At 48.9% G+C, this 20,848-nt stretch overlaps 1 protein-coding gene across 1 annotated transcript in view; it reads left to right on the top strand.

The window, feature by feature from the left end:
* Positions 1-20,848, top strand: part of CROCC2 (ciliary rootlet coiled-coil, rootletin family member 2) — a 215,380-nt gene that overhangs the window by 15,386 nt on the left and 179,146 nt on the right. The window contains exons 2-3 of the mRNA XM_078854217.1: positions 14,777-14,927; positions 15,765-15,910. Of these exons, the coding sequence (XP_078710343.1) occupies positions 14,777-14,927; positions 15,765-15,910 (297 nt within the window). The remainder of the gene's footprint in view (positions 1-14,776; positions 14,928-15,764; positions 15,911-20,848) is intronic.

The raw sequence follows: 20,848 nt of genomic DNA, 5'->3' as shown, positions 1-20,848 counted from the left end.
ACCAAGAACTGACCCCTGTGGGATCCCAGTGAATATGTCCTCCCAGTTTGACAGCAAACCATTGATAACTACTCTTTGGGTACAGTCTTTCAGCCACTTGTACACCCACTTTATAGTAATTTAATGTAGACCACATTTCCCTAGTTTGCTTATGAGAATGTCACGTAGGACTGTGTCAAAAGCCTTATTAAAATCAAGATATATTATGTTTACAGCTTCCATTTATCCATCTGGTCAGTAATACTATCAAAGAAGGAAATTAGGTTGGTTTGGCATGATTTGTTCTTGACAAATCCATTCTGGCTATTCCTTATAACTATTATCCTCTGGGTGCTTACAAATGGATTGTTTAATAATTTGTTCTAGTATCTTTCCATGTATTGAAGTTATAGGTACTATGTTGGCCCTCCTTCAGTTCTCTGTGACCTCACCCATCCTCCATGAGTTCTCAAAGATAATTGCTAAAGGTTCCAAAATTGTTTCAGTTAGCTCCTTCAGTACCCTAGGATGAATTTCATCAGGCCCTGCTGGCTTTAATACATCCAGCTTATCTAAATATTCTGTAACCTATTCTCTCCCTATTTTGGCTTACATGCCTTCCCCCTGTGGTTAATATTAATTTGATTCTTTAGTTTTCTGGTATGCTTGTCTGAGCTCCTTAAGTTTCACGTGGCACTGTGTTGCATCCTTGCTGTAGCCACTGTCCCTCATGTCCTCAGAGATTTTTTGAAATGTTTTGGCATTTCATCTTTTGGAACGTAGTTCTGATAGCACAGTTTCCTCTCCCCATACAGTGATCAGATCCAGTACCTCCCGTTTGGTCCATGCTGGAGCTCTTTTTCGATTCTGGGACTGCATGGTCACCTGTGCTGATGAGCTCGCCTGGCCAAACAGGAAATGAGATTCAAAAGTTCCCAGGGCTTTTCCTGTACACCTGACCAGTGCATCCGAGTTCACAGTGGTGCACTGTGGGTTAGCTCCCGGAAGCCAATACCTTCGAATTGCGTCCACACTAACCCTAATTTGAAATGGCGATGTCAATTTCAGTGCTAATCCCCTCTTTGGGGAAGAGTACAGAAATCGGTTTTAAGAGCCCATTATGTAAAAAAAAATGGCTTAATTGTGTGGACGGGTGTAGGGTTAATTCGATTTAATGCTGCTAAATCCAACATAAACTCGTAGTGTAGACCAGGCCTAAGGTGCTTGAGCTGTCCTGAGGTAAAAAACACAGTGAAGACCAGGCATTGTAGTTTTACTGTGGAGTAAACCAGGCAAGTTCAACCCCAGGCAGGGTTCTTCTGCCCTGTAAAAATGTCCAGGTATCAAAATAATTTCCCATCCCAAATCAGTACAAAAAATAGAAATCTTGAAAAATGTTGTGAATTGAAAATCTGTTAAATGTTGGTTTGGCTCAGTCAAAACATTTTGCTTTAATAATTTAGAAATGTTTCATTTCAATTTTCAACATTTTTTTTATTTTAAATTTTTTTACTATAATTACCTTAAATTTTGAAACAAAAATGCATTTTGAACAGGAAAACTGGAATTTTCCATTTTGAACATGTCACAAACTATTTTAACAATTCCAAAACATTTCCCCCTTTCCCCCCCGCAAATCCTTTTGAGTGGAAAAATGTGTTGAAACTGACCCTTTCCTGCCAAAAGTTTTGGTTTTGATTAATCCGCATTTTATTAACAACTCCCCTCCGCCAACCCCCCCCCCCCATAAAAGTTTTTGTTGGAAGAGTTCCAACCTACTCTAGGTTTTTTTTTTTTTTTTTTTACCTCTGGGTAACTAATAAGAACATAAGAACAGCCATACTGGGTCAGACCAAAGGTCCATCAAGCCCAGTATCCTGTCCTCTGACAGCGGCTAATGGCAGGTGCCCCAAAGGGAATGAACAGACAGGGTATTATAAAGTGATCCATGCCCTGTCACCGAATCCCAGCTTCTGTCAAACAGAGGCTAAGGACACCATTCCTGCCCGCCTGGCTAATAGCCATTGATGGACCTAATCTATTGAGCTCCCTTTTGAACCCCGTTATAGTACTAACCTTCACATCACCCTCTGGCAAGGAGTTCCAGAGGTTGATCGTGCATTGCATGAAATATACTTTGTTTGTTTTAAACCTGCTACCTATTAATTTCATCTGGTGGCCCCTTGTTCTTGTATTATGAGGAGGAGTAAATAACACTTCCTTACTTACTTTCTCTATACCACTCATGATTTTATAGACCTCTATCATATCCCCCCTTAGTCGCCTCTTTTCCAAGCTGAAAAGTCCCAGTTTTATTAATCTCTCCTCATACAGAAACCGTTCTATACCCCTAATAATTTTTGTTGCTCTTTTCTGAACCTTTTCCAATTCCAATATATCTTTTTTGAGATGAGGTGACCACATCTGCACACAGTATTCAAGGTGTGGGCGTACCATGGATTTATATAGAGGCAACATGATATTTTCTGTCTTATTATCTATCCCTTTCTTGATGATTCCCAACATTCTGTTCACTTTTTTGACTGCTGCTGCACATTGAGTGGATGATTTCAGAGAACTATCCACAGTGACTCCAAGATCTCTTTCTTGAGTGGTAACAGCTAATTTAGACCCCATCATCAGGGGTGGCGAGTTGTATGCGCCTGTGGTGCCCAGGCTCCAGGAATGTTTGCCGTCCCCGCTGCCTCCCCTGGGCCCCGGAGCATCTCTGCCACAAGTGGGCAGCTGCCCTGCCACTCTGTACTGTGCTCCCTCTCCAGCGGCGGCGACTGCTGCTGCATACAACACAAGAGCGGCACTGGCGACAGGCTGAAGTGGCTGCTGCACCTGCAGGGGGAGGAGGAGTGGAGGCGCACACATGATTGGCAGCCCTCCCCTTCTCTGGCACCCACCGGGAGGTGACACCAAGGGGGCTTCTGGGAGACGGAGTCTGGACCTCACCTGAGTAGCTGCTGGGGCTTGGGTGAGTGTCCAGTCATGTGATCCGTGCCCCCCACCCCCACCCCCCACTCTTGCCCCACGCTGGGCAAGGGGAAGCCCCATCCCCCATGAAGCTACGGAAAGGGGCAGCAGGCAGCAGCAGGGGAGGAGACCACATGTGATGGCAGCTCCCTCCCTGCCCCCAGCACCCACCACAGGGGAGGCGAGGGGGCTTCCTGGACCTGAGAGAGGCCCGGCCCCTAGGAGCACGTGCAGTGATGCTGCCTGGTGAGTGTGCTGCCTGGGGGAGGGGAGCCCCCGCCCTGGGAGCTCACTGCTGCCAACGGGGAGAGGGCTGGGGGGACTGTGGAGTCCTCCTCTCTGGTCCCAGCCCCAGGGCAGCCTGCCTGCACCCCAAACTCTGCATCCCCAGCCTTGCCCCACCCCAGAGCCCTCACCCCCAGTCAGAGCCCTCACCCTCCACACCCTAACCTCTTCCGCACCATGAACCCCTCCTCCCGGGCCCCACCCCCCGGCCCTCACCCCTGCACCCCAACCCGCTGCCCTAGCTCTGAGCCCCTCCCACACCCCAAACCCTTCATCTCCAGTGCCCACACCCCCAGCCAGAGGCCTCATCCCTCCACACACATCCACATTGTGCAATATAGGGAAACTGTTAAACATTTACTGTTTCCAGTCCATTTTTACATTATTTTTAAAGAAATATATATCGGCTTACAAGGCAGGTGTGGGGTGGGGTGGGGGTATCGGGACTTGGACCTGTTCTGGGTACCACCAAAAATTATACAAACCTGCCGCTCCTGCCCATCATTGTATATGTATAGTTTTCCAATGTGCATTATTTCACATTTATCAACATTAAATTTCATCTGCCATTTTGTTGCCCAGTCACCCAGTTTTGTGAGATCCTTTTGTAGCTCTTCGCAGTCTGCCTGGGACTTAACTATCTTGAGTAATTTTGTATCATCTGCAAATTTTGCCACCTCACTGTTTACCCCTTTTTCCAGATCGTTTATGAATATGTTAAATAGGACTGGGCCCAGTACAGATCCCTGGCGGACACCACTATTTACCTCTCTCCATTCTGAAAACTGACCATTTATTCCTACCCTTTGTTTCCTATCTTTTAACCAGTTACCAATCCATGAGAGAACCTTCCCTCTTATCCCATGACTGCTTATTTTGCTTAAGAGCCTTTGGTGAGGGACCTTGTCAAAGGCTTTCTGAAAATCTAATTACACTATATCCACTGGATCTCCATTGTCCGCATGCTTGTTGACTCCCTGAAAGAATTCTAGTAGATTGGTGAGGCATGATTTCCCTTTACAAAAACCATGTTGACTATTTCCCAACAAATTATGTTCATCTATGTGTCTGACAATTTTGTTCTCTAATATAGTTTCAACCAATTTGCCCGGTACTGAAGTGAGGCTTACTGGCCTGTAGTTGCCAGGGTCACCTCTGGAGCCCTTTTTAAAAATTAGCATCACATTGGTACAGAAGCTGATTTAAATGATAGGTTACAGATGACCATTAGTAGTCCTGCAATTTCACATTTGAGTTCCTTCAGAACTCTTGGGTGAATACCATCAAGTCCTGGAGACTTATTACTGTTTAGTTTATGAATTTGTTTCAAAACCTCCTCTAATGACACCTCAATTTGGGACAGTTCCTCAGATCGGTCACCCAAAAAGAATGGCTCAGGTTTGGGAATCTCCCTCACATCCTCAACAGTGAAGACCGATGCAAAGAATTCATTTAGTTTCTCTGCAATGACCTTATCGTCTTTGAGTGCTCTGTTAGCATCTCAATCGTCCAGTGGCCCCCCTGGTTGTTTAGCAGGCTTCCTGCTTCTGATGTATTTAAAAAAAGTTTGCTATTACTTTTTGAGTCTTTGGCTAACTGTTCTTCAAATTCTTTTTTGGTCTTTCTAATTATATTTTTACACTTCCTTTGCCAGAGTTTATGTTCTTTTTTTTATTTTCCTCATTAGGATTTATCTTCCACTTTTTAAAGGATGCCTTTTTGCCTCTTTTACTTTGTTGTTTAACCACGGTGGCTCTTTTTTGGTTCTCTTACTATGTTTTTTAAATTGGGGTATACGTTTAAGTTGAACCTCTATTATGGTGGGAGTTAGCCTAAGGGAAAACACAGTGAAAACCAGGCCTTTCAGTTTTACCATGAGGTAACTCACTGAGGTCAGCCCTATACCCTTGTCTGGGGTTGACCTTGTCTAGTTTACCTCATGGTACAACTAAAGGGCATGGTCTTCACTGGGCTTTTTAACCTCAGGATGGCTCACATGCATTAGTTAACCAAGGTATGTTTTTTTTATCTCAGGGTAACAGTGAAGAAAAGGCCTGGTCTACGCTTAAAAATTAGATTGATCCACGTATTTTGCTCAGGGCAGTGAAAAATTTTGTCCCCGGAGCACCACAGTTAGGTTGGCCTAACACCCCAATGTAGACTCAGCTAGGTCAATGGAAAGTTTCTTCTGTTGACCTAGCTACCGCCTCTTGGAGAGGTGGATTGGCTACATCAATGGGAAAAACCCCTTCCGTCGATGCAGGAAGCATCTATGCTATGCTGCTACAACAGCACAGCTGCAGCACCGTAACTATGCCGCTGTAGTGTAGACATGGTCTGAGGCTCTCAACATCCTGCATGTACTGTGGCAAGGCACCTTCCTGGTCTCACCAGACTCGGCTGTTTTTTAGCCTTGATGAGATGGGCTTGGGGTAAAATAGTCCATCTTGGCTGCACAGGGGCAGTCCGTTCCTTCTCTCATCCAGTGTTTTGGGCTTGTTTTTCTCCCTTATGGGAGGGAATACAGCCTCCCCTCCTGGTGAGGCTTGCTGTCTTGCTGCTCCTTGCCTACTGGAAGCTTGACTCCTTCTCTCTCTCTCCTCCCCTTCTCCCAACAGGGGAGGGTTTAAAAAGGTCTCAGGCAGCCCTTAGTTGGAATCAGCTGATCCTAATTGACCTCAGGTAACTCCTTCTCAGCTGATCCTAATTGACCTCAGGTAACTCCTTCTCAGCTGATCCTAATTGATCTCTGGTAACCCTCAGATGAACCTGATTGACCTGTAGTCATCCCTCCTCAGTTGATAGGGAGGAGGGCCTTTTAACCTTCTGGGACTGTTTTCTACCCCCCTCCCCCCACTTGCAGCCATCTGTCCTGAGTTTATCACATACCCACCCTCGCCCGGCTCAACACTACGGGTTTGGGCTACTTGGGTCGGCAAACAATGGACCCTTGACAGGCCATCCGCATTGCCATGCTTGATTCTGGACCTATGTTGTACTCTGAAGTGGAAGGGTTGTAGCGACAGGAACCACCTTGTTACTCTTGCATTTCTTTCTTTGTTTTTGTGTATCCACTTCAGAGGGGCATGATCCGTGATGAGGGTAAACCTCCATCCGAGTAGGTAGTAGTGTAGGCTTTCTACGGCACACTTTATTGTCAGGCATTCCTTCTCTTCTACGGCATATATACGTTCTCTGGGCAGGAGTTTCCTACTGAGGAACAGTACTGGGTGTTCTTCTTCTCCGACCACTTGCGAAAGGACTGCTCCCAACCCAACCTCAGAGGCATCGGTTTATAAGATAAACTCCATCTCAAAATCTGGGGCTACCAGCACTGGATTGGTGCAGAGGGCGGTCTGCAGATCTGCAAAAGCCTCCTCAACCGTGCTGGTCCATCTTACTATGTCTGGGCCCTGGGCTTTTGTTAGATCTGTTAACAGGCATGCCCTGGTGGCAAAGTGCAGGATGAATGCCTATAGTATCCAACTAGTCCCAGGAATGCTCTGACCTGTTTCTTCTGGACTGGTCAGGGCCAATTTTGTATTGCCTCTAACTTGTTCAGTCGGGGCTTCGCCATGCCCCTCCCCACGATATACTCGAACTATTTGGCTTCTGCTAGCCTAGTAACGCATTTGGAGGGATTTGCAGTTAGCCCCGCCTTCTTCAAGGTGTCCAGGACTGCTTTCACCTTCTTCAAGTGCGTCTCCCAGTCTGGGCTATGTATAATGACGTTGTCGAGATAAGCGGCCGCATACTTGCCATGTGGACGCAACAGCTTGTTGGAAAGTTGTGGGAACCCCATGTAAACCAAAAGGGAGGACAGTGTATTGATATAGTCCCTCTGGTGTTGAAAAGGCCATCTTCTCTTTGTTCGCCTTGGCCAGGGGGATTTGCCAATAACCTTTGGTCAGGTCAAGGGTGGACAAAAATCATGATTTTCCCAATCGGTCAATTAGCTCATCTATCCAGGGTATAGGGTACACATCAAATTGGGATGAATCATTCAGTTTCCGGAAGTCATTGCAGAACCTCATACTGCCATCAGGCTTAGGTATTAGGACAACTGGACTGGACCTTGGCTTTGAGACTCTTCAATGACTCCTAACTTCAGCATTTTCCTTCTTCTGTCTTGATCTCTTCTCTTTTCGCCTCCGGGATCTGGTATGGCTTGACATTCATCTTCATTCCAGGCTCTGTGAGGATGTGATGGTGAACCTCGGTAGTCTTGCCTGGTTTTTCCGAGAATACATCCTGGTTGCGTTTGATCATGTTGATCACTTCAGTTCGTTGGACGGGGTCAATTCCTGGGATATTCCCACTTGGCTGTGCCGGTTGCTTTTGGGGGTGGCAACCCTAGAGTGACCACATGAGCTTATCTGTCTTGCCAAGGTTTCAACAGGTTTATATGATAGATCTGTTCCAGCTTCCGGTGACCAGGCTGTCAGACCTTACAGTCGACCTCTCCAATGGCTTATCTTATCTTGTGTGGCCCCTGCCACCTAGCCAAGAGCTTGCTCTCTGCTGTGGGTACGAGCAACATTACCCAATCTCCTACCTGGAATTTTCGGATTGTCGCTTGGTGATTTGTAATATGTCTGTTGGGCCCCTTGAGCCGTCTCCCTGTGTTCCCGCACTATGTGGGCGACTTGGGCTAGCCTGTCTTTCATCTGCAACACATGCTCAATGATATTTCTCCTTGGGTTCGGCTGTTGTTCCCAACCCTCTTTGCCAATGTCCAGTATGCCTCGTGGGTGGCGACCATATAACAGCTCGAATGGGGAAAACCCAGTTGAAGTCTGAGGAACCTCTCTTATAGCAAACATTAGGTATGGCAGCAGGGTGTCCCAGTTCTTCCCATCCCAGCTCACCACCTTCCATATCATGTTCTTTAATGTTTTATTAAAGTGTTCGACGAGGCCATTGGTCTGCAGATGATAGACCGATGTTCTTATGGTCCATATGTGGAGCATTGCACACAAATCCTTCATTAATTTAGACACAAAGGGGGTTCCTTGATCCGTCAGGATCTCTTTGGGTATCCCTACTCTACAAAAAAATTTGGATTAATTCCTTAGCTATGATCTTGGACATGGTGTTTCGTAGGGGTATGGCCTTGGGGTATCGGGTGGCATAATCTATGTGCTGATGGCCCTGGGCTGACGGCCCTGGGCTGATTTCTCCAGTGGGCCTACTAGGTCCATAGCTATTCGCTCAATAATTGGCAAAGGTACCAAAGGGGCCCTTAAGTGTGGCCATGGTCCATGTAATTGCCATTCAGGTCAGGAGGTGCAAAATTGTCGGACCACTGCATAAATTCCAGGTCAAAAAAACCTCTGCAGAATTCGATCAAAGGTTTTATCTACCCCTAGATGCCCCCCCACCCCGAACAGATGGCTGTGGGCTAGATCCATCACACCCCTCTGATGCTTCTGTGGTACTAAGAGCTGTTCCACGACTTGCTCTTGGACCTGGACTACCCTGTATAGCAGATCCCTCTTTATCATATAATATGGCCCTGGGCTGTCCCTTTCACAGGGACTCCATTCACCTCAACTACTTCTTTGCGAATATTGTTATATGTCGGATCATTGGCCTGATCCTGCCCAAAATTCTCCAGTGAAGGTCCAATTTGCCTAGACTTAGGGGATCTAATTCTGTCTCCCTCTTTGGGGGGAGGTCCCCGGGGAACTGGGTCCGGCTACTTGTTCATTGACCCCCTGCATAATCCCCTTGTCAGTTGGGCTAACTCTTTCCCCTACGAGTGTAGGCTTCTGGTTCAAGATTCTTGTTCCCCTCCTCTTATCTGCCCTCCTTTCTCACTGAATCTTCCTGGGCTTTCCAGGGGGAGAGAACAAATCCTGGGCAAATTCATGGAAGACCCGTGGGGGTGCTAACTATCGGGGTCATCCCATTGCTCTCAGGATTATTACCTTCTTCTGACTCCTCTACGGCGCGTAGGCTGACAAACCCTGGGAAGTCTCGTCCTATGAGGACTGGATATGGGAGTTTTGGGACCACCCTGACCATCACCTTAGTGGGGTCTCCCAGGACTTCTGTTTTTACCGGGATGGTCGGGTAGTAATTGACATCCCTATGTACACAGGATATTCCTGTGCATTTGGCCCGGGATAGTTGGTCTTGCCCGACCAGCTTTTCTGAGACCCAGCATGACCGCACTTCCCAAGTCCGCTAATGCGGTGGTCTCTATGCCATTCATTTGAACTGGTCTAGTATACCTATGAGGGATCATCGTAACCCCTATTAGATTTATTAGGTCGCATGTTCCTCCTAGATCTCCCAGGTCATATTGCATGGGCTCTTGTAGGTTCAGGCACTGGGCAGCTATATGCCCTATTTTCCCACATGCATAACATCTGTACCCTGCTTGGGGTAGCCCCCTATTTTTCGGGCTATTGGGCCTTACCCCTCCTCCCCCGAGTCTTTCTCCTCCAGTCCCCAAGTGCCTCCACAATCTCCAGCTGCTCTTCTGTCTCCTTCCTCCCATCAATAGTTCTGCCCAGGGCTAAGGCAACTCGGGCCCTCGGTGCAGAGACTTGCCTCCTATTCCAGTGCATTCCTTCCCTGGTGGTCCGAGAAAGTTCTTGGGCTGCTAGGTGCCTCTCTATGAGGGCAACTAGCTTGTCACAGGAGGAGGGATTTTGACTGACCCATCCTTGTATGTCTGATGGTAGCCCTCTCATGTACCTGTCCAAAACTACGATTTCCCCAATTTTCTCCGGGCTATCGGTCTCGGGGCACAGCCACTTCTAGGCTAGGTGGATCAGGTCAAACAGCTGGGACCTCGGCACTTTGCTGTCCCGGTATTTCCACGCATGGAACCGCTAGGCCATTATAGCCGTTGTCACGCCAGACCTCGCCAGGATCTCTGCCTTCAGATGGGTGTAATCTGTAGCTGCTTCTGTTGTCATGTCAAAATGGGCCTCCCCACACAGAAAAGAAGCAAGGATACTTGCCCACTGGTCTTGGGGCCAGGCCTCCTGCAGGGCTGTTCTCTCGAATGTGAGGAGATACACCTCTATGTCATCGTCCATCATCATCTTCTGTAAGTAGCTGCTTGCCCACACATGGGGGCCATGCATCAGAGTGGTCAGGGCCTTTAGCTGGTCCACAACCTCATGCAGGGTGGTTCGATCCTGGGCCGCCTGGCTCATCAATAATTGATTCGTCTCCTGCTGTATTCGCACTGACTCCTGCTGGGTAGCCATCTGAACCCTGGTAGCCTCTTGTTGGGCTGCCGTAGCCTCCACCAATGTCTTCACTACATCCTCCATTTTTTTCTCTTCTTGTTGGGGGCGATTTCCCCTGCCCTGAGATGGTTTGCCATGAAGTCTCACTCAGAGTATCCACCCCTGACCCCACATGTGGCAAGGCACCTTCTTGTTCTCACCAGACTCAGCTGTTTTTTAGCCTTGGTGAGACAGGCTTGGGGTAAAATAGTCCCTCTTGGCTGCACAGGGACAGTCCGTCCTTCTCTCATCCAGTGTTTTGGGCTTGTTTTTCCTCCCTTATGAGAGGGAATACAGCCTCCCCTCCTGGTGAGGCTTGCTGTCTTGCTGCTCCTCGCCTACTGGAATCTTGACTCCTTCTCTCTCTCTTCCCGCCCTTCTCCCAATAGGGGAGGGTTTAAAAAGGTCTCAGGCAGCCCTTAGTTGGAATCAGCTGATCCTAATTTACCTCAGGTACCCACTTCTCAGCTGAACCTGATTGACCTGTAGTCACCCCTACCCAGTTTGATAGGGAGAAGGGCCTTTTAACCTTCTGGGTCTGTTTTCTACCCCCACGCCCTTAGAATCATAGAATCATAGAATATCAGGGTTGGAAGGGACCCCAGAAGGTCATCTAGTCCAACCCCCTGCTCAAAGCAGGACCAATTCCCAGTTAAATAATCCCAGCCAGGGCTTTGTCAAGCCTGACCTTAAAAACCTCTAAGGAAGGAGATTCTACCACCTCCCTAGGTAACGCATTCCAGTGTTTCACTACCCTCTTAGTGAAAAAGTTTTTCCTAATATCCAATCTAAACCTCCCCCACTGCAACTTGAGACCATTACTCCTCGTTCTGTCATCTGCTACCATTGAGAACAGTCTAGAGCCATCCTCTTTGGAACCCCCTTTCAGGTAGTTGAAAGCAGCTATCAAATCCCCCCTCATTCTTCTCTTCTGCAGGCTAAACAATCCCAGCTCCCTCAGCCTCTCCTCATAACTCATGTGTTCCAGTCCCCTAATCATTTTTGTTGCCCTTCGCTGGACTCTCTCCAATTTATCCACATCCTTCTTGAAGTGTGGGGCCCAAAACTGGACACAGTACTCCAGATGAGGCCTCACCAATGTCGAATAGAGGGGAACGATCACATCCCTCGATCTGCTCGCTATGCCCCTACTTATACATCCCAAAATGCCATTGGCCTTCTTGGCAACAAGGGCACACTGCTGACTCATATCCAGCTTCTCGTCCACTGTCACCCCTAGGTCCTTTTCCGCAGAACTGCTGCCTAGCCATTCGGTCCCTAGTCTGTAGCTGTGCATTGGGTTCTTCCGTCCTAAGTGCAGGACCCTGCACTTATCCTTATTGAACCTCATCAGATTCCTTTTGGCCCAATCTTCCAATTGGTCTAGGTCCTTCTGTATCCTATCCCTCCCCTCCAGCGTATCTACCACTCCTCCCAGTTTAGTATCATCCGCAAATTTGCTGAGAGTGCAATCCACACCATCCTCCAGATCATTTATGAAGATATTGAATAAAACCGGCCCCAGGACCGACCCTTGGGGCACTCCACTTGATACCGGCTGCCAACTAGACATGGAGCCATTGATCACTACCCGTTGAGCCCGACAATCTAGCCAGCTTTCTACCCACCTTATAGTGCATTCATCCAGCCCATACTTCCTTAACTTGCTGACAAGAATACTATGGGAGACCGTGTCAAAAGCTTTGCTAAAGTCAAGAAACAATACATCCACTGCTTTCCCTTCATCCACAGAACCAGTAATCTCATCATAAAAGGCGATTAGATTAGTCAGGCATGACCTTCCCTTGGTGAATCCATGCTGGCTGTTCCTGATCACTTTCCTCTCATGCAAGTGCTTCAGGATTGATTCTTTGAGGACCTGCTCCATGATTTTTCCAGGGACTGAGGTGAGGCTGACTGGCCTGTAGTTCCCAGGATCCTCCTTCTTCCCTTTTTTAAAGATTGGCACTACATTAGCCTTTTTCCAGTCATCCGGGACTTCCCCGGTTCGCCACGAGTTTTCAAAGATAATGGCCAGTGGCTCTGCAATCACAGCCGCCAATTCCTTCAGCACTCTCGGATGCAACTCGTCCGGCCCCATGGTCTTGTGCAGCCATTTGTCCTGAGTTTATCACAGTACACTGTCAAGAGTGGGGTGCATGGGAGGAGCTCACAGGTCTGAGGGGATGTGAAGTCAAGTGTGACACTTATGATAATAAGGGCCAGATTTTTAAAGGCATTTTTGGCACCTAAAGAGGCAGACACCTTGTCGTCTCCTTCAAATGCTTTAGGTGCTTTTGAATATCCCACCAGGTGCCTATTTCCACTTTAGACACCTAAACACCTTTTAAACATATGGCCCTTAGCTACGTGCTCCCCAGCCAGGGCTTGATTCTGGCTTTGTTCACCTCGAGGACTTCACTCAGGGCTAGCCTATGATTAGCCTTGCCACACTGGACTGGGGAGCAAGGCTACCCTGGTGTGGCTGCATTAGAGTCACCAGGTCTTAGCTTGGCTTCTGGGGGACACATGGGGGTTGTGCACTAGATGCTCCCTCTAGGGGAGCAGCTCAGTAGGAGGAACCATGGGCTGCCCCAACATTGGTTTGCCAGTAATGCTGGATGAAGGTATGGTGGGGAGCAAACTTCACCCTGAAAAGGGCTATGTGATGGGGTGGGACTCACCATGGTAGAGCCTCCTGCTGGCTGTCCTGGGAATTAGCTCTGCCAGCCATTCTTGTGGTGGTGACTCACTGCCATCACCTCTGCTGCAGCACCTATGTCACTCGAAGGACCATGGTGTTCTCTTCATGACACTGCCCTCTGGCCCCTCATGCTCTGTTCTCCCCTGTTCCAAGGGAACTGCAGTCTGCTGTCCAGCCATTTCTCTCAGTGGCAACAGCAGCCAATTGTTTGGCCACTTCCTCACTGGCAGGGTGGGGTGGCGGGAGCTGGACTCACTCACTACTTCAGGTCCCGGCGCAGGGACCCTGTAGATGACTGCCACTCGCTACATCCACTCCAACTCCTTAGGTCATTTCCCTGGGCCACCTCCCAATGGCTCTCCAGCACCCTCTTTGCCCTTGCCTCAGGGCCTCAGTCTGGAAATCCCTGCAGCCATCCAGGAGCAGTCTTTAGCTCCCCGCTCCCCCAGTCGCTGCTAGCAGCACTGCTCTGTCCAAGGTGCTAGCACTCCTTCCTCCTGCTAGGAGTCTGATATTTCCTCCTCAAGCTCCAGGCAGCTACTGAAGGTGCGCTCCCCTGCCGCTCTTCTTGTATGGGCCTGCCAGGCCCTGACTGGCTGCTCCTCTCAGCCCTTCTCTGATTGGCTGCCTCTTACGCAGCCACCCTGGCGCTCTGTTAACCCCCTAGAGCCCAGTATGGGCAGGCGCCCCATCACAGGCTGTAACAGATGACTCCCACCACAGTGGTATAGGGGTGCTCCCAGAGCTACGCCCTCCCCCCAGCCCAGGGCTGTGTCTGAAATGCAGAGTTTCGACATAAACAGGTCGCCCCACTGATGATGCCAGCGTGAGGATGGCAGGAATGATCTCGAAGGCCTTACTGCTGACAGGCCTGAGGGACTAGGTAGTCATGCAGCAGCATTTTTGCCAGTGCAGCGTTGGGGTCCCCTGCTTTCCCTGTCCTGCACAGCTCTTTTACATTGCCCTTGTATCCACAGCACTTGGCCGCTTCACTGGGCAGCATCAATCGAGCTTTAGGCTCTGATATTGTGCGACTTGCTTTGACTAGAAATCCTTTGCTGGGCCAGTGATCACAGACCCCTCCAGTTCTCAGGTGGAATGAAGGGTGTGCATCTATGGGAGAGAGGAATCCAGGCCAGTGTTACACCCATTAGAGCTTTCGGCTTCTGATGGCCATTGGTGCAGGGGAGAGAGTGCCTCTAAAGGAGGTCTCCTCCTCTCCAGAGTTGTCCTAGGCCAGGGGGTGACTGGGCCATGCCAGAGCTGCAAAGGTTCGTGGCCTCTGCTGCTCCTGGCAGTGTAAGGCAAAGGCCCCCTTAAAGGGGCAGACCTGCAATGGAAGGGGCAGCTGAGCTGGAGTCACCCTGAAATTGTAGCCCCCTGCTAAAGAGCTGCCTATGTGGACAGCTGAGGGTGTGGGATGGGGTATGCGTGTTTCTCAGCCAGGGTATGCTAGCATCCATTGACAGCATGATGAGCTCTGCCAGCCCCCTGCACTCTGGTTTGGTTAAGGTCTACTCAGCATTCATGATTGTCTGACCAGGTTCCAGCCAAAGGGTAACATACACCTATGTTTCAGAAACTAGAGGACACGGTCCTGAGCCCAGAAGCCAGCAAGGAGGACAAGACACTAACTGTGCGAGGAGCGGGGGACCGAGCCACGCCCACCCCAGTTCCAGCCAGGATTCGGCAGATCATCACTGAGAGTCTGGCAGAAGAGTCATCCCAAGGTACAGGATGGGCATGAGCTCTTCTGGGCCAGGAGAGGGGCCATGGGGTGCCCAAGAAGCGTCTGTCTTAGGTCGGAGAAGGCATACAGGGAAATCAGCATTGCAGTGGGGAATTGATTGAGTGAGCAATGGGGCTGGTGGGGTAGGAGGGATAGTTAAGGGGTCCATTCAGCTAGCTGGAATAATCTGGGTATTTTTAAATGATCCAAACCTGCCCCTTGGATCCTGAAGAGAAATGCTTTAAATGTTAAATAATTTAACTGAATTCAACTCTCACTCTCCCAGGTGAGAGTAACCAGCCAATTTATTCTGAGTATGTGGAAAAAATGAGGAAAGTGTTTTTAGGTGGTTTGCAGCAGGGCTGGGAGAGTCACAGGATCAACTTTGTACCTGATTGTCAGCAACATGTGACACAGGAGAGTGACAGCAAACCTGTCCCGCCCTAAGGGAGCAGGTATCAATCACCATGGTAATATGTATATACTGTTGCATCTAGGGGCCCCTCAGGTGAGATCAGAGCCCCACTGAGGTAGGTTATGTACATCTAGTTCCTGCTTCAAAGAGTTTACAATCTAAATAGACAAAGGAAGGATTATTATCCCCATTTTACAGAAGGGACACTGAGGCACAGAGAGATTAAGTAACTCACCCAGGGACTTGCATGCATTCTGTGGCAGAGCTGGACATTGATCCCAGATCTTCTGATTCCCAGTTCAGTGGTTTAACCACAAGGTCATTCTTCCTGCCGCGAAGGCTGATGCCACAGCTAGCTCTCCACGTGGCCTGCTTGGTTGGGACCTTCTCACACCGCTAATCCACCTTTCTTGTTCCTTCCAGCTCTGTGGGAAACAACGTCTCCACTCAATATGCAAGAAGAAAACCGTATGCTGCAGAAGGAGCTCTCACGCCTTGAGGACCTGCTGGCACACACCCGGGCAGAGAAGGATGAGCTGGCGAGCAAGCACCATGCCATCAGTGAGAGGGTGAGTGCTGGGTTTAAATCCATCTGAATCCCTTTGGGTGTGGAACAATCTCTGCCAGGCTGGCCAGCTGGTTTCTGGGGTGGGTGCCCCATCTTTACATGGCATTTCATGAGTGCTGATGGGCAGCCACTGAGAAACAAATAGGAGGGAGGTATGGAATTCATCGTGGGTACGCATAACATTGGGGCAGATCATGAGCTGGATCAACAGCCAAAGGTCTTACATTTAAACTACCCATTGGCCGCACCTCCTGTAGAGCCTCTGGCTGGATGCTTTCTCCCCAGTCCTTTCAGTGCGCAATGATCAGTCAGTTTATGTCCATGGATGTCAGCACTCGGCTCTCAGTATTGGATTGGCACAGTAACTCTAGCTACAGCTGGCACAGGGGAGGAAAAACTCGGGAGAAAAATCTGTGCACTTGGCCTGATTTCCTGAGACTAGTTTTTCTAGCTCTGCAAGGAAATGTATCATCTCCCTTATCCTGGCAGAAAGGTATTCTGTAACCCTGAGAGTCATAGAGGCAGTCACTCCTCTCTGTGGAGGCAGCAAGTATAGGTACTGGTGAAGATGGGAAAAACTCTTGAATAGATCAGGGAGTGATTTTTAGGGCTTTTGGTGGCTACTGCTGTTCTGGAAGTGCAATCAGAATAAGATAATCAGCAGGAGTGGCCTTTTTTTCCAAGACCTCAGCACCGACATTCACAGAATGGTAGAACTTTAGGCCAGAAGGGGCCATTGTGGTCAGCTAGTCCTAGCTCCTGCATAGCACAGGCCAGAGAACTTCACCCAGTAACTCTGTCTCAAGCTGCTCTCCAACTAGTAGCATCTTGGGTCCTCAAAAAATGGGGTTACACGCTTGCTGTCTAAGAGCTCCCAGTGGCCTTTGGGGTTTGTTAAATCACTTAATTCACTCTGACAATTGGTTCTCCTAACTCCCACAGCCTGGCATTTCCTAAGCAGGGCCTGGACTTTGAGAACATTGGAGCTAGAGAAGGGAAACGCACCCTCTGTGAGCTCTCCTTTACAAGAGACCCTTTATGCAATTACTCCATCGTCAGAGTTGTCTCCTTCCCACTGTTAATTGCAGGGGCTGGGCCCCTGCTGGGCAGAATGCTCTCCAAGACCAGCCAGGGAGGAGAGAGAGGCATTCCCATGATGTTCCTGGGACCTGCTCTCCGTGCTCTGTCTCTCTTTGCTGCAGCTGAGTGGAGTGGGCATTTCAGCAGGAGGCAGACACAGAAAAGGGTCCTGTAGTGGGTTCATCACAGATTCCATAGCTCTGGTTCCTACGCTCCACAGGGGACCCATGTTGCCCCAAAGCCCCAGGTCACTAATATGTGAGTGATGCACTGTCATGTAAGCATGGCCCATTGATGTCTCCTCAGGCGTGCCGAAGTGGGAGAGACAATAGCCCAGTTTTCATAGGCTGTTGCCACGCTCTGGTGCCCGAAGGTCCAGTGCAGAGCTCTTCTGCCCCTCTGCAGGAGGAGGCGCTCTGTGCTATGCTCCCTGCTCTCAGCGTGCTGTGACAATCTTCGCTAGACAAAGGTTCCCACCAAGAAGAGCAGAAATAATTGTAACTCCAAATAATTCCTATTACCTTCCTCCACAAATCTGGCATGTTAAATATGGAGCCACCAGCCTGGCCTGGAGCTGTTCCCTCTGAACAGCTACTCAAACAGACCCATGACTGTCCCCATTGTGTTAGGCTCTGCTGGTAGCTGGCTGTGGAGCTGGAGCTGGTGGGGATGGTGCCAAGGGAGAGAAGGTGTCAGGAAGGGAGGTGCTGGAGACCTTTTTTCTATTCGCTTTTTGGGTCACAGCTCCTTGGCTGTTGCTGCAGAGCTACTGGTCTCACATGCAAGTTACCTTACACTGGGACGTGGCCAGCACGCGCCGATTGGGATCTTCAGAGGAGCCTATGGGAGCAAAGCATCCAACCCCACTGTTCTAGCCTCTGTCTATCTGCCTCCTTGGAGCCTTCATGGTCCAGCTGTCCTGCAAGGGGCGGAGTCTTTGCTACAGGAACTCAGTGTTTTTGAATGGACAGGCAATCACTAACAGCTCAGGGAAAGCCCCGCCCGCCCAAGGGACAAGCTTGTATTTGAGGCTTGGGACAAGGAGCCAGCAGACTTGGGTTCAATTCCCAGCTCTGCCATGGACTCCCTTTCTGACCTTTGGCAAATCACATCATCTCTCTGGGCCTCAGCTCCCCACCAGTACAATGGGAATGAGACTCCTTCTGTTCTGTCTTGTCTATTGAGACTGTCAGACGTGCAGGGCAGAGACTCTCTCCCGATGTGTACGCACAGTGGGGATGGATCTCAGCTGGACTGATAATACACATACTCAATAGTAATTCATCAGTACTGTCGTGGTTCTAGGGCTAGCTGCACCTCTGCCCCCTTTCTGCTCTCTCTGAGGGCATTGCCTCAGGTGTTCAGCTTCTTGTCCTTACCTGTCCCGGGTGTGATCTCGTGATTCTCCCACTCTGAGACCAGGAACGAGCTGTACCACCTTGTTAGTGGGACCAACTGCTTATCCTGCAGCAGGGCTGACTGGGACTTAGACGCTTGCGTTTACCACAGTCTTCTCACAGCAAAGTGTGTGATTTAACAGCGGGAGCAAAGCACTGAATAGCAACCAGCCTACATGCACGTTTAGTTTCATCTAGCCTTGTGCTTCACTCCAAGTGTGATTGGCTTCCCTCTTCAATCACAGGACCAGAACAGAACCAACTCACCTTCTCTTAGCAGAGCCCAGATCCATCTGGTTGTCAGTCTGTCTCCCCTGAAGGACACGCTGTTTAAGAAAGCCCCCCTTCCCTACGCCTGTCTGGGCTCAATTACAGTGTTGCTTAATAGTTCTTTTTTTGTACTTAGAGTGGACGATAATTCCCTAAACTGAAAACGGACACTGGTAGTAGATTTCGACCCTTCTGCCCCCCTCCTCTCTGTGCTTCTCTCTGACCCACTCTGCTCCTATTTCCCTCCTCCCCTGCCCTCTCCTCACCTCTCTGCATTGAGAGAATATGAGCTACCTGGTGTCACTGCTCATCCAAGCCCCACCATGTGGGCAGTCCTTAATTTGTGCTGGAGCTTGCCAGGGCTAAGCCCCAGCACCTCTAGGCTTTGCAGTTCATAACTCTGGCACCTCTGGATTCCTAGCCAGCAGCTGCCGCTCTCCAGCTGCCCAGCTCTGAAAAGGCAGTGCCGCTTCCAGCAGCAATGCAGAAGTAAGGGTGTCAATACCATGCCCCCCCCTTACTTCTGCATTGCCGTATTGCCACGCTTACTTCTGCACTGCTGCCACCACAAGTCATCAGTTGCAAGAGCAGATGGGACAAATGCCCAGTTTCCCCACAAAAATCATGATATCTAGGCCAGTGGTTAAACAGGACATATGATCACCCTATTCTTCTTCGAGTGCTTGCTCGCATTGATTCCAATTAGGTGATATATCATTCCAATTGGATGATATAAAGCTGGGAGGTATTGTTAATTTAGAGAAGGACAGGGATACCCTACAGGAGGATCTGGATGACCTTGTAAACTGGAGTAATAGTAATAGGATGAAATTTAATAGTGAGAAGTGTAAGGTCATGCATTTAGGGATTAATAACAAGAATTTTAGTTATAAGCTAGGGACGCATCAATTAGAAGTAACGGAGGAGGAAAAGGACCTTGGAGTATTGGTTGATCATAGGATGACTATGAGCCGCCAATGTGATATGGCTGTGAAAAAAGCTAATGTGGTCTTGGGATGCATCAGGAGAGGTATTTCCAGTAGGGATAAGGAGGTTTTAGTACCGTTATACAAGGCACTGGTGAGACCTCACCTGGAATACTGTGTGCAGTTCTGGTCTCCCATGTTTAAGAAGGATGAATTCAAACTGGAACAGGTACAGAGAAGGGCTACTAGGATGATCCGAGGAATGGAAAACTTGTCTTATGAAAGGAGACTCAGGGAGATTGGCTTGTTTAGCCTAACTAAAAGAAGGTTGAGGGGAGATATGATTGCTCTCTATAAATATATCAGAGGTATAAATACCAGAGAGGGAGAGGAATTATTTAAACTCAGTACCAATATGGACACAAGAACAAATGGATATAAACTGGCCACCAGGAAGTTTAGACTTGAAATTAGACGAAGGTTTCTAACCATCAGAGGAGTGAAGTTTTGGAATAGCCTTCCAAGGGAAGCAGTGGGGGCAAAAGATCTATCTGGCTTTAAGATTAAACTCGATAAGTTTATGGAGGAGATGATATGATGGGATAATATGGTTTTGATAATTAAATATTCATGGTAAATAGGCCCAATGGCCTGTGATGGGTTATTAGATGGGATAAGATCTGAGTTACCCAGGAAAAAATTTTCTGTAGTATCTGGTTGATGAATCTTGCCCATATGCTCAGGGTTTAGCTGATCGCCATATTTGGGGTCGGGAAGGAATTTTCCTCCAGGGCAGATTGGAGGGCCCTGGAGGTTTTTCGCCTTCCTCTATAGCATGGGGCACGGCTCACTTGCTGGAGGATTCTCTGCTCCTTGAAGTCTTTAAACTACGATTTGAGGACTTCAATAGCACAGATATAGGTGTGAGGTTTCTTTTTTGTAGGAGTGGTGGGTGAAATTCTGTGGCCTGCGTTGTGCAGGAGGTCAGACTAGATGATCATAATGGTCCCTTCTGACCTAAATATCTATGAATCTATAGGTGTGTGTGCACCGCATGCACAATCGGAGAATTTTTAACCTAGCAACACCTGGTGGGTCGGCTGTGGAGCCCCCTGGAGTGGCTTCTTCATGGCGCTGGATATATACCCCAGCTGACCCAGCGCCCCCTCAGTTCCTTCTTACCACCCGTGATGGTTGTTGGAATTGTGGAATCATAGAATCATAGAATATCAGGGTTGGAAGGGACCTCAGGAGGTCATCTAGTCC

Source organism: Lepidochelys kempii, chromosome 9, assembly GCF_965140285.1.
Source record: "Lepidochelys kempii isolate rLepKem1 chromosome 9, rLepKem1.hap1, whole genome shotgun sequence".
Lineage (NCBI taxonomy): Eukaryota > Metazoa > Chordata > Testudines > Cheloniidae > Lepidochelys > Lepidochelys kempii.
Note: the sequence above shows the minus strand (reverse complement) of the source record. Positions and strands in the feature narration are given on the sequence as shown.